This window comes from Myotis daubentonii, chromosome 14 (assembly GCF_963259705.1).
Source record: "Myotis daubentonii chromosome 14, mMyoDau2.1, whole genome shotgun sequence".
Classification (NCBI taxonomy): domain Eukaryota; kingdom Metazoa; phylum Chordata; class Mammalia; order Chiroptera; family Vespertilionidae; genus Myotis; species Myotis daubentonii.
In genome coordinates, this window is record NC_081853.1 from 27,270,803 (window position 1) to 27,284,286 (window position 13,484).

The 13,484-nt window shown below is 37.8% G+C and overlaps 1 protein-coding gene across 4 annotated transcripts in view; it reads right to left on the minus strand.

Moving 5' to 3' along the window:
- Positions 1 to 226: 226 nt before the first annotated feature.
- The window catches only part of RASA2 (RAS p21 protein activator 2), a 126,391-nt gene continuing 113,133 nt past the window's right edge, over positions 227 to 13,484 (minus strand). For 3 of the 4 annotated variants that reach the window (XM_059663752.1, XM_059663751.1, XM_059663753.1), the window contains exons 20-24: positions 7,431 to 7,513; positions 5,995 to 6,203; positions 4,738 to 4,841; positions 4,201 to 4,390; positions 227 to 2,526 (exon numbers count right to left, since the gene is read on the minus strand). In XM_059663752.1, the coding sequence (XP_059519735.1) occupies positions 2,496 to 2,526; positions 4,201 to 4,390; positions 4,738 to 4,841; positions 5,995 to 6,203; positions 7,431 to 7,513 (617 nt within the window). In that variant the 3' untranslated portion in view covers positions 227 to 2,495. The remainder of the gene's footprint in view (positions 2,527 to 4,200; positions 4,391 to 4,737; positions 4,842 to 5,994; positions 6,204 to 7,430; positions 7,514 to 13,484) is intronic. The other variant, XM_059663754.1, reaches the window with a different exon arrangement.

Genomic DNA, 13,484 nt, shown 5'->3' on the forward strand with positions numbered 1-13,484 from the left:
CACAGTAGGCCCTCAAAACAAGTCTGTTGAATGAATAACAAGAAATGACCAGAGTCCATCAAACATCAGCCTGGTTACATGTAAGAACACAGAGCCCTTTCCAAACTGCTTTGTTTTTTTTGTAACTGAGGATTCCTCACTCTGTCATTCCCTTACGAATAAGCCAGGTACAATAATTTTAAACAAGAATTCCTAAATCAGTAAGAAAGTAAGGTCTCACAAAGAATAGACGGGCTTCTTGTAATTTATTTGAGTTATTTCCAAGCAACAGTTACAAAAGTTTTTAATTTTTATAATACTCTTGATAAGAAAATAAAATTTAAATAAAAATACATTCTCAATAATACAATATGGTTACACAAATGCACTACATTAAGTTTTGATAACTTACATTTTAAAACTGGACACTGTAAAAACCGGTATTTACTAGCAACATATTAATTTCCAAGTTATAAAAATGGAAGCAAATAATATCAATCAAGGCTGGTAGTTTAACTCGAGAATAAGTCCTGTATTTTTCACATCAGCAAGCACACCTGAAAAGCTCTGTTGCATTCTGTCTTTACAGTATGTACCGTTAGAACAAATTAAAGGTGCTTTTACGTTTAAAACAATCTGTTTTCTAAAACCTGGTATGAATGAGACTTTCTGATAAATGCATGAAATTAGGCTTCAAAATCAGAGACAAAAGCCACAGCATTTGTCATTTTTTTGAATAATAAGGAAAGCCTCATTTGACACTTAACCATTACCTGTGATATTATAAACATATTTCTTTGGCAAATAAATTCATTCAATTTGATAAATTATATTCCTGGGAGTGAAAACTTTGCTATTGCCCATCATCTTATTAAATGAATATTAAAACACAAAGTTGAACAAAAAACAAAACAAACAATAACAACAAACAAGTAAGAGATCACCTCAATTTCAACTGGTGGAAGTGGCTAATCTAAGAACCAGAACTGGCGTTTATGGCAAGAGTAGTCTGTATCGTTTTTTTCTTTCCTTCTTGGGGTTTCCAGGTTTTTAGGGTGAAGTGAGCTGCCATATATGTTTTCAAGTGTGGAAAAGGCAGAGAAAGCAGATCAGGTAGTAAAAATCAAAGTATTCATAGGTAACAGCAGAGGAATGAGGCCCTGGGGAGCCAAACAAAAAAGCACTACTAGCCAGACTTACATTAATAAGTCACAGTTTTAAACCGAAACGTGTAAATACTCCAAGGTTCAAAGTACCACATTTAGAAAATATTTAAGTTTAAAAAGACAAAATAAAAGTACCGTGGTTTTTAATACTGATGAAGCAAAGTATGTCCCTCTTGACTTCAAGTTGGCAACTTGCTTCGATTGCTTATTTACAGTTACGGTTTTTAGGATAAAAGTAAATTATTAGGATAAAACAGGATTCAAACAGTTGCTTGCCCAAATTCCATTTGGCTAGCAGGCAATAAGGAAATAGCAATGAATATAAACATTTTCAGGAAAGCACTATTTCTAGACTTAAACACCGATCATTGAACTGATCATAAGGATTAGATACCATGGAGTATCTAAAGCATAATCTGGGGCTGGGAGCCCAGATTATTAAAGTGCGCTGGGCGACTGTTCTGGAGTTGGCTCTCAACTTGGTAACAGTCACACTAGGAGAGGGCGTCCCGATGGTGGCCCTTATATAACACAACATGGAATAGCAGGTGAAGTCGAGTCATTTTCCCACCACCTTCGTTCACTATTTACTCTCTCCTTTTTCAGAAGAAATGTCCTTAGAAGTCATGTTAACCTGAACTCTCAAATCAAGAAAATGAGTACCTGATATTTTAAACAATGAAAAAAATTTAGTGGTCTTATTTTATTTCATTTGCCACCATTCATCCCAAATGTAAACAAGATGCACCCAACAGTGCATGTTCCCTGGTTCCTCCTATCTGAGTTCTGTTTACATCTTTAATCAGGCAGTTTTCTAAAGTTTCAGTCACTGCTCTTAATGTAATCTGTAATGACTAATGGACCAAAGAAAAATCTCGTATTTTTTTCTTTTTTTTTGGAGGCAGAGGGTAGGTGAACTAAATAAATGGAAAGCTCTGAGTTGTGGGCTGGGATTTTCTAGAAAACAACACAATGTTGGCAGTATAGAGCAGGCACTAATGGTAGTGAAAAGTCCACAGAACACGGAGTGTGTTACAAAAAGAGATGGTACGGAGGAGTTCTCCTTTTGTTACAAAGCTTCTTTAGGAAGATTCTTTCTATTTAAAAAAAGTTGCAGAAACATGGCTTTCGACACACAGATATGAAGGGAATCTTGGATTTCAAATTCTATAGCAATACATCAATATGGGATTCCCAAACAGTTAATTCCAATTATTAAATATTAAATACAAAGTGAATGCAGATGACACTGAAGCCAATGTTCATTCTTAAATACTATAAACAAAACATATGATGAATTGAAAAACTCCAACAAAAATATTTTCCAGTTCCGAATCAATTGGTCAAACTCTAGGATGCTTTCCCACCAATTGGATTTTCCCTAGAAAAAAAGAGAAAATATTTTTTCAAAAGTTAAAAAATATAACATTTTAAAAAGTGACACACACTGCATAGTATCTATTAAGTATTTATAATTTTCCCTTGGTAATCTCTCATGCCAAGTCTTATTTCATTAACTCAGCAAGTATTTGCTGACCACCTAACCACCTATTAAATGTCAGGCACTATTTCAGAAGCTACAGCTACAACAGTGAAGAGAATAGACAAAACCTTTTGTCCTCCTGGAGCTTACATTATGGGATAAGGAAAATAAAACGAAGTAAAATATTTAGTACAAGAGGGATTGGTATTTCTTGATCGAGAAAAATAAAGCTGGAGAGGGGCACAGTGTGTGTGTACAAGGAGGACCTACTACGTAAGGATGGCCAACACTGGCTAGGGCTCATAGGGAAACTTCCTGGGGCTCCAAAACCGTATGGTACTGTGGGAAGAGAACCGACTACGCTAATGTAGAAGAGACAGGATTAGGATGTTTACAATATACTGAGCCTTCGATCCAGGGAGAACATAAACATTTATACCTGTCAAACTGATTTTTATTGCTCAAAAAGCACAAAAATAATTATTAATCTGCTTAATAATTTAAAACACACACATCTGAAGTGATGGGGCCTGGATTCAAAGTCCCCTCACACATCAGCTGTGTGACGTTGGGCAAGGCACTTCTCTTGCCTGAGCCTCAGTGACTCTAGCTGAAAATGGGAATGTCACGATGTTGGCTGACGTGAGGATCAATGAGACAGTGTACCTTGTGGCACACACTTACTTGCTGGTCTAAGGACTGTCCCTTCCCTATTGACTTCTGTGTAAACAGGAAAAATATTCTAGTGCTAGTCCGGGACAGTCCTGCAGCCTAGGGGAAACTGGAGTTACCATCAGATAAGGTTCTTTTCTCTCAGTGAGGATAAAACAGCTCCTTCTACCTCTGGACACTATTATATAAAAATGTGAGGAACTATTGTAGCCCATCTGTGAGCACGAGGGGACAGCTGAGGACAGAAATCACCTGTTGAGGAGGTTGAGTGGCTGGATGGACTTTGATAAGAGTGCTGAGCTGGTGAGCTAAACAACTGTAGAAGTTAGGACTCAATTTGTGAGATTAAAAGATTTCTTATTGGTTAAGACTTCAACTGGGATTTTCTGTTACTTGATGCTAAAAATAATCTAAGTGATCTGATCTAAAGTACTGGGCACAGTACCTGGTGCTAGAATAAGCTCCTAATAAATGTTAGCTGTGTTGTTATCCACTGTAGTATCCATCTACAGCTGAGATGGATCCAAAAATCTACTATAAAGTACTCTGGCACTTGGACATCACATTTTTTTTTTTTTTTGGTACGTAGTATGTATAAGGCACTGTGGGAGATACTAAGGAGGAAGAGGGTCAGTAAAAACAAAACGAATAACAGGCTACCAGGTATTCAATTTAATGGATGACATTGGGATATAACATTAAAAGTAGAGATGATGTACAGCACCAACATGAGGAGATGATACCAGAACTGAAAGACAAAGATCACTGGCCAGGGAGATTCTCACACAAGAGGAAGGTTCTGAGCTGGGTCTTGAATAATGAAGGTAGGAGGCCTGCATTTCAGGTGTGAGTACAGAGCAATCTCAAACTATGTTTAAAAAGTACCTTAAAAATACTTACTTGCTCCCATATTTTGCACTACTTGATCTTTTCTTCCTATACTTTTCATGAGGTTCATCTAGCTTCTCTATGATGCTTTTTATTTGCTGAATTGTCTTAAAGGTTGTTACAGAATCCTCGATTACAAAGTTAGAATAATCATCAGGCTCTTTCTGTGGTCCTTGATACACTGCTATAGTTCCACAAGCCTCTACAAGGAGCAGCAAAATCTCTGATCAGACAACTATGTCCCATAAATGTAATTAGTAGTAGAAATAAGAACTTTTCCAGTGTCTCAAGCTGGGGAGATTTCCCCTGGGAATGCACAGATAACCAAAATACATTCATTTTATTAATTATGATCCTCACATTTATGCAAAAATAGCATTTTTACTTCATGAAAATCTATGAGAAATTCTCCCCCCTTTGACAGTTTGTCAACTGTCACATAAGTAACATTTATGATTATTTTCAACTTCAAGATAATGCCAAAGCAATACTTCAGGAACTGGTAATTAAGGAACATGGTTAAATAAAAATATTTTAATCATACATTACCTTCCATTTTCTGTAGCTTAAGTAAACTGAGGGTAAAAAGGGAATAAATTCTTTCTGTTTCTCTGTCTTCATCAATATCTATCTGGATGTCTGCAGGGACACCTCTATGGTAAAAATGAAATTAAAGACATTGAGAAAATTTCACTTTGTTAACATACCAAACATTTTTGACAGTTTGAGACTAAAAAACAAAACCACAGAATTTTGTAGAAGGAACCTAAGGAATCTAGTCACATTTGGTAATTAAATTAAACAGGGCCAACAGAGGCTTGGTTATTATGCAACTCAAATCAAAAGAAGAGGAATTTAAAAGTGAAATCATTTTCATAACCTATGCTTCATCTCAATAGTAACACGTTATTTCTTCATTCAATAGCTGTTCTATACAATCATAAAAGGGAGTGCTTAGCCCAGCCAGTGTGGATCAGTGGCTGAACACTGACCTATGAATCAGGGGGTCATGGTTCGATTCCCGGTCAGGGCACATGCCTGGTTTGCAGTCTTCACCTCTGGTGGGGGGCATGCAGGAGGCAGCTGATCAATGATTCTCTCTCATCATTGATATTTCTATCTCTCTCTCCCTCTCCCCCTTCTTCTCTCTAAAATCAATAAAAACATAAAATTTTAAAAAAGAGAATGCTTGCCCTGGCCGGTTTGACTCACTGGATAGAGCGTCGACCTGGGGACTGAAGAGTCCCGGGTTTGATTCCAGTCAAGGGCATGTACCTTGGTTGCGGGCACATCCCCGGTAGGAGGTGTGCAGGAGGCAGCTGATTGATGCTTCTCTCTCATCGATGTTTCTAACTCTCTATCCCTCTCCCTTCCTCTCTGTGAGGAGTCAATGGGATATATTTTTAAAAAAAAGAGAGAATGCTTAGCCCTTCTTCCTTGATATCTTGGCTCAAGTTTATGTTGCCCTTTTTTCTGACTTGTGCCAGCCACTATTAATTTGAGAACATTTCTATCACTCTAAAAAGAAACACTTTACCCATTAGCACTCTCCATCCCTCTTGCCCTCCCACCCCATGTACTGCCAATCTACTTTCTGTCTCTATGAACTAACCTATTCTGGACACTACATAAATATTATTGTAAGGTATATGGTCTTCTTGTCTGGCTTCCTTCACTTAGCATGTTTCCAAGGCTCATGTGTGTTGTAGCATATGAAAGTACGTCATCTCATTTTATGGCTGGAAATATTCCATTGCAGAGAGACCACATATGAAACACTGCTTTTTCAATTGGAAAGAAACTTACGCAGTACATGGCTTGCAGCCGAGAGCACTTTCACTGGTCTCCTGACAGCAGAGCCAGCTGCCATTGAGATATGCAGAGGGATGGTAAGAGCTGAGCCTGTTCTGATTGCACCGGCTCACCCTGCAGAGTACGTCTATCCATTCATTAGCTTCTACACAATTATTTGCCTGGACGTAGAGTGGTTTCTCCGTATGAATTACTTGGAACATCTTTATAGGCAATTAAGATAAAAAATTAGTGACAGTCTAAAAACCACGACATAGCACAAAACAGAAAAAGGTATATCACAGAAATATAGTTTGCTTGGCTAGATAACTGTTGCTGAAGTAGCTTATGAACTGTTACTTTTCAAGCAAGGACAATCTGAGTCACATGATACTAAACTGATCATCACCATATAATTTTTAGAAGCCATACATGGCCAAAGGAACGGACTATCATATAAATAGGAATAAAGGGAGGGAATTTCATATGGAAGAAAAAGTATAAGTAACGGCAAAGCAGTGGGAAATAGAGCAAAACAAGGAAATCGCCTTGGTTGGCTGGAGTATAATGGTAGGTACTGAATGGCAGCAGAAGATAGGATTGCACAGATTGTTTGAGAATATATCACTAAAGATTTAAATGTCAAGCTGAGAAGTTTAATAGGGTAATATTGAGAAAAGTGCTGTTAACTGAATAGGCTAGGCAGACTCTACAAGTCATCAACAATAACGAACAATTTTAAGACAGTTCTAAACACCAATTATAAAATACTAGGGGCCCGGTGCACGAAATTCGTGCACTGGGTGTGTGTGTGGGGGGGAGTGTCCCTCAGCCCAGCCTGCCCCCTCTCACATACTGGGAGCCCTCAGGCGTTGACCCCCATCACCCTCCAATCGCAGGATAGGCCCCTTGCCCAGGCCTGATGCCTCTGGCCTAGGCGTCCGGCCCGGGCAGCGGGGACCCTCAGCTGCAGCGGCCCCACGATCGTGGGCTTCGCTTTAGGCCCAGGCAAGGGACCCCTAGCTCCTGGGACTGCCAGCTTCGACCATGCCCAGCTCCCATCGCTGGCTCCACCCCTACTTCCTGCTATCACTGGCCAGGGCGGAAAAGGCACCTGCCCCCCAGCTCTTAGCTCCCCCCTGGGTTTCCGATCACTGTCAGTGGCAGGGGGCTTCTTCCTGCTTTCCCTTTCGCCTCCCTGCATTGTGCCTACATATGCAAATTAACCGCCATCTTGTTGGCAGTTAACTGCCAATCTTAGTTGGCAGTTAATTTGCATATAGCCCTGATTAGCCAATGAAAAGGGTAGCTCGTACGCCAATTACCATTTTTCTCTTTTATTAGTGTTGATTAATGATTAATGGCAAACACTAAAATGACCAACCTCTGGAAAATTTTCAACTAAGTAATTATATGCACTTTAAAAAGCTTTAATTATTTCTGTAACTTACATTTTTCTTGTTGAAAGAGCTATCTTCCAGTTTTTCCACAGCAAGAATGTTTTTCACTGGAATTGTGTAAAGTGCATCTTTCCCTAAAAAGAAAACAAGTACAACAAAATTAAAATAATTTCCTGAGAATTATAACGCTAAGAGGCTAATTCTGTAAGGTTTCAGTTCATCTTCTTGATGGTAGGAGTATAAGTAACTACAGATTTCCAAACTGCACACATATAAATATTCTTTATTTTATGGAACAGATAACTTTTGATTGTTTTCTATAAAGTGACTTCCTTTTTACTTTTTATCAGTATAAAATTAAAACATTTTCAAGGAAAAATGTGGAAATAAATTTGATCTCTATGTAGAAAATAAAAATGTTATAATTATTTTTTATATATATAGCATTATTTTTATTTTACTGTGAGATGATACTCAAAAAGCATTTTTTAGTTGATTAGAACAAATTCTCATAAATCTTTTCTTAACATTCAATATAATTTGGTAAAATGTTATAATAGTTTGTAATATTAAATGGAGACCTAAAAAAAATACTTAGTGACAGAGGCCTATTCGAAACTTGCTTAATTTTCATTCATGGAGTTATCACATGAGCAGTGAATCTATATCTAGGTAAATTTTTCTGGTTTTCCAATATAAATAAGGGGTAACCCTCAAAATAATGACTTTTCATTGAAAAATTGTTCATTACTATCACATGTTGGCTGGTCAGCTGACTAGAGCTACCAAATTTACTCTAAGAGATACAGGGAACAAAAGTAAAAATTTTATTTGGTACAGTGAATCTTTAACCCAATTTAAGAATTTGGAAATTTGAGTTTGCTAAAAAAGCTCCAGTCCTGGCTGGGGTAGCTCAGTTGGGTTGGCATCATCCTGTATAGTGAAAGGTTATGGGTTTGATTCCCAGTCAGGGCACAAGCCTGGGCTACATTATAGGCTCAATCCTGGGGAGCGGGAAGAGAGGTGGCACGCTTAGGAGCCAGCCAATAGATGTTTTGCTCTCACATCGATGTTTCTCTCTCTCTCTCCCTCTAAAAAAATCAATAAAAAATAGAAGCTCCATAATAATATGGCATGAAGGATATGATGCACTTCAACTTACAATTTACATGAGAACAGACTTGATCTCATATAATCATAGGAACTATAAACAAATAGGATTAATGACTTTTTCTGGTCATTTTGTAATGTTGTTCTTAGAAAGTCAAAGCTTTGTTTTCTTTCTCCAAACTTTCTTTTAATGACATGTAGATTAAAGTGCTGGAGGTTAAGACCTTTGCATTTTACATTAGTCCATGTAATGTACAGCTTTTTGGTCAAAGAGAGTTATTTGTTTAATAAAGGCTTTCTGTCTTAAACAGAGAGGTTAACATAGACTATTTGCTAAGTTTGGTTCCTATCATAAAATCTAAAATTTGTGTAATTCAAGTAGATGTGATATATAATTAAAAAAACACATAAAATCACTTAATTCAACTACTGTATTGAATGTGTACTATATACCAGACACTGTATCTCACTTGGGACTAAGCAGTAAGCAGAACATAATAGGCCCCTAATGAAGGTGATGTTTAGGTCTGGAAAGACTGACATAGACAAATATATATTAGGTAGAGATGAATGCTATAATGAAAATTACCTGAGGTGATGTTATAGAAAGTAATTGGGAAGTTATTTTAAATTGGGTGGTTAGGGGAAACTTTTCTAAGGAAATGACATTTAACTTTAACAAATATAAATTGTAAATGCACAGAATAATAAGAAAAAACCAACAGTGGTCTCCTGAAAGCAGACAAGGTCAAATTTATGGCAGGGGAAATGGGGAGGGAGTAAACTCAAGAAAGACACAGGCGGAGCTACATGTAGCGTAGAAGACATCTGCACAAGTAGGACTGGTTAGAAGACAGCTTAAGCCAGGGTCAATGGACACACTCAGACACATCAGCATGATTCGCCGGCGAGCTGCATCTGGAACAGCTGGGCCAATTAGGTCTTCATCTCTCCTCCTCCCACACCCGCAGCTTGTGCTAAGCATCAGTCAACAGAGGCATATATCCTGGGCTAAAGCAGCAAGGATGCATACTGGGCTGTAGAGCAGTGCCATGTCACAGGTAGCTGCTGGCCCTCAGGAGGGAAGAAGAGCACCTACACCAGAAAACAAGCACTAGCACCCTTGCCCCTCCCTCAATCAAGGGCCGTAAGCCACCGAACACTCGAGCAGTAATCAAACTGTAAAACACAATATGAGAAAATCACAAAAAAATCGCAAAAAAGATAAACAAATATGAGCAAATCACACACACAACACAAAATCACCAAAGAGATGAGGAAATCACCAAACTCTAAAAGGAGACACACACATAACACAACAAAGAGAGGAAATCTGAGGAAACTGTGTGACAAATTATGGGGCAGAAGACATGTATGTGGGTGCCGATCTACACTACAGGGGGCACCACAGAGGTTACACAGAATTTACAAATTTTGCAGGAAATTTCTATTTTTAGATTTGTTGAATATACAAAGCATGCACATACCCTAGGATTGCTATATTTGTTAATTTCTGGACAAATTATAATTTGGCATACATAGAAAAAGCACACTGCTCCCAGGCACATATACTGTCATGTCATCAGAGTTAATTCACAGTAAATAGAATGAATTGCAAAGTAAATTATTAAAACAGAAGACTTTACTGAGGACTTTCTAAAAAATACGTACAAAAAAGAGAAAGAAACTGTTAAGTAAAAACGTTAAGAGCCGCAGTGATGGATTTAGAAGTTTCAATAGCTGTCTAATAAGAATTCCAGAAACAGCCCTAGTCGGTTTGGCTCAGTGGATAGAGCGTTGGCCTGGGAACTGAAGGGTCCCAGGTTCGATTCTGGTCAAGGGCATGGACTTTGGTTGCGGGCACATCCCCAGTAGGGATGTGCAGGAGGCAGCTGATCAATGTTTCTCTCTCACTGATGTTTCTAACTCACTATCCCTCTCCCTTCCTCTCGTAAAAAAAAATCAATGAACTATATTAAAAAAAAAAAAAAAGAATTCCAGAAACAGAAGAAAAATAGTGTTCAGGAGAAAATTACCAATGAAAATGTCCAAGAGATAAATGGAGAAATCTTCAGATAAAAAGGATCCACAAGTACTGAGCACATAGAAGCAAAAAGGCAATACCTATGCAGGTGACTGTAAAATATCAAAGCTTGAAAGCTAAAGGAAGTCTTAAGTTTTTAGGAAGAAGAATCAAGACTGAGAATTAGAGGAATGACATAAAAATTCTCATCAGCAACAATGGAAACTAGCAAACCATGGAGTATTACCTTTTTAAAAAATATATATGCATTTTTATTGATTTCAGAAAGTGAGAGAGATAGAAACATCAATGGTGAGAGAGAATCATTGATTGGCTGCCTCCTGCACACCCCCTACTGGGGATCGAGGCAGCAACCTGGGGATGTGCCCTTGACTGGAATTGAATCTGGGATCCTTTAGTCCCCAGGCTGACACTATATCCACTGAGCCACCAGCTAGGACTCCTCGGAGTAATATCTTAAAAGTTCTGAGGAAATATAATGTTAAATTCAGTCTATCATTTAAGAGTAAGGGTAAAATGAATACTCTTTAAAAAATATGCAAGGACTCAGAAAATTTATCAGCCATAAAGCCTATCTGAAATAATTCCTGCAAAATAAATAATGAATCCAGAAAAGAGAAGTATGTTATAGAAGAAATAGTGTGCTGGGCAGTGTGGGGTGGGAGGATCCTGCCTTTTTCTCTCACTCTTGATACCTGATCCTTTAGCAAATCCTGTGAGTACTATCTTCAAAACAGACCAGGAACGTGATCCATTTTTACCACCTCCATTGTTACCAACTGGCCCCCTTGCTCTCTGAGTTACTGCAACAGCCTCTTAATTGGTCTCCTTGACCCTGCATTCTTTCTTCTCACAGCACTCCATATGGCATGAGTGATTAATCCCATTAAAATGTTATTCCTCTGCTTAAAACTCTCCAATGCCTTTCCATCTTAGTTAAAAGACTTCCAATGGTCCATTAGCCCTATAAAGTCTAACTTCTCCATGATCTTTTGACATCAGTTTTTATGATTACCCCTTGCTCTTTTCTTTTTCCTTAGCCGCAAGAGCTTTCTCATGTTTCTTGAATACTCCAGGCAAGCTTCTGTTTCAGGGTGTTTGTACTGGCTGCCATTAGTTATGTCTGCATTATTACTACCCCAAATATCCACATGGCACATTCCCTCATCACCTTTAGGTCTTTGCTGAAATGTCACTTTCTTAGTGACATTTAAAAATTTTTTAATATCACAACTCTACTCAATAAACCCATCATTCTATATTCCCCTTCTTCTTTTTGTCCATCTCATTTATAATCACCCAATATAACATACTTTCTTTTTAAATCTTCACCCAAAGACATGCTAAGAGAAGGAGAGAGAGAGATTGGCTGCCTTCCATACCTGCCCTGACTGGGAATTGAACTGGCAACCTTTCGGTGCACAGGTACATACTTTTTTGTATGGATTGTCTATTACTACTAAATGGCAAGATCCACAAGGGCAAGGGTTTTGGTATGTTTTATTCACTACTGTGTTCTCCAAGTCTAGAACAGTGTGAAGATTAAAAAAAAAAAAAAAAAAAGCAGGTGAAAATCAAGTCAACCCAAATGTATTAAGATTTCTGTTTAAAGCTTCACGGAAATTTCTTTTACATTGTCCACAAGCTATATGAGCTAGAACATTTGCTATCATATGGAAGTTCTGTAGGCTATATGTATGTATCTGAATATGCCAGGTCTCCCAAAAGTAGACAATATCTAATCAAATTTGGAGAACACAGGATAAAATTTTAGAGACTAATTTGTTAATAATCTATTATTAGTATGCTTGGTGAACAGTTTAGAAGCCTAGAGTGGTGATTCTTAAAATAATTCAGATGACAACATATCCAGAAGATATGGCCTTCTTTGAAAAACACCATTTATTAAAAACATTTACTAATGTATTAATGAAGGTAGTAAAACATGGCCCCTAACCATTAAGGATTTTAAAGACTAGGGCGAGAGAGAGAGAAAAGTAAGGACCAATTATGTCACAGAAGTTATCACTAAAGCCTTAAAGAAACATAGTAAAGGAAGAGCTCAACTGAGGTGGCTGGAGGCTTATAAATAACTTCTGTAAAGAGCTAACACTGGATTTGAGGCTTAAAGGACAACAAATTACACAGGTGAAGAAGGAAAGAAGGGGATTTCTAGGTAGAGCATACGCAAAAGCACAAATGTAAAAGAGTACAAGTTAAAGAATTGCAAGAGTAGTCTGGTGAAGCGACATAAGGAGAATGCAAAAGGAGAGGCTGGGTGAGAAAGGAAGAGGCTGGAATACCAGTAACTCCCTTGGTCCCAGCCCACAACCAGGAGCACTTCCAGGTGTAGATGACTGCATCACAATGCAGCAATATAAAACCATAATCCAAGCAGACAGGCCCATAAAAAATTGTCAATGTAAGCATGACTGATAACTGATTGAGTGACCCATAATATTCACTTGCCACACATTACTTTAGTTGTATTGAAGTTCTGTTGCTTACTATTGCTTGTTAGTAATTCTCGAAGCAGGCAACAAATTTTTAATAACTTATTTGAGAAATACCCTTAATAATGAGAAAATTCTATTAATTCCTTTCCCAATAATTTGGGAAAAGACTATATTGTTTGATTCTAAGTGGCAGAAAAATTCAGAATACTAGTTTCCAGTAAGAGGATAGAGTGAGACTCAATGATTCAGAGCTATGTGATAGGAAATTTGGGAGGCACTCTTTCAGACACCAAAGTCACGTAGGAAGTGCAGCAAGAGACTTAACTAGCAGCTGTGGCTATCCAGAAAGTAGCAAGGAAACAGGAAGCAAACAAAACATTTGCTCAACAACCAGAGAATCCAAAGCCCATGTGTTTTATTTTAGAAAAAATTCCTGAAGTCTTTCATCAAAGACTTTTAATCTTATGCATAATTTTAACAAACACAGAACCTGTA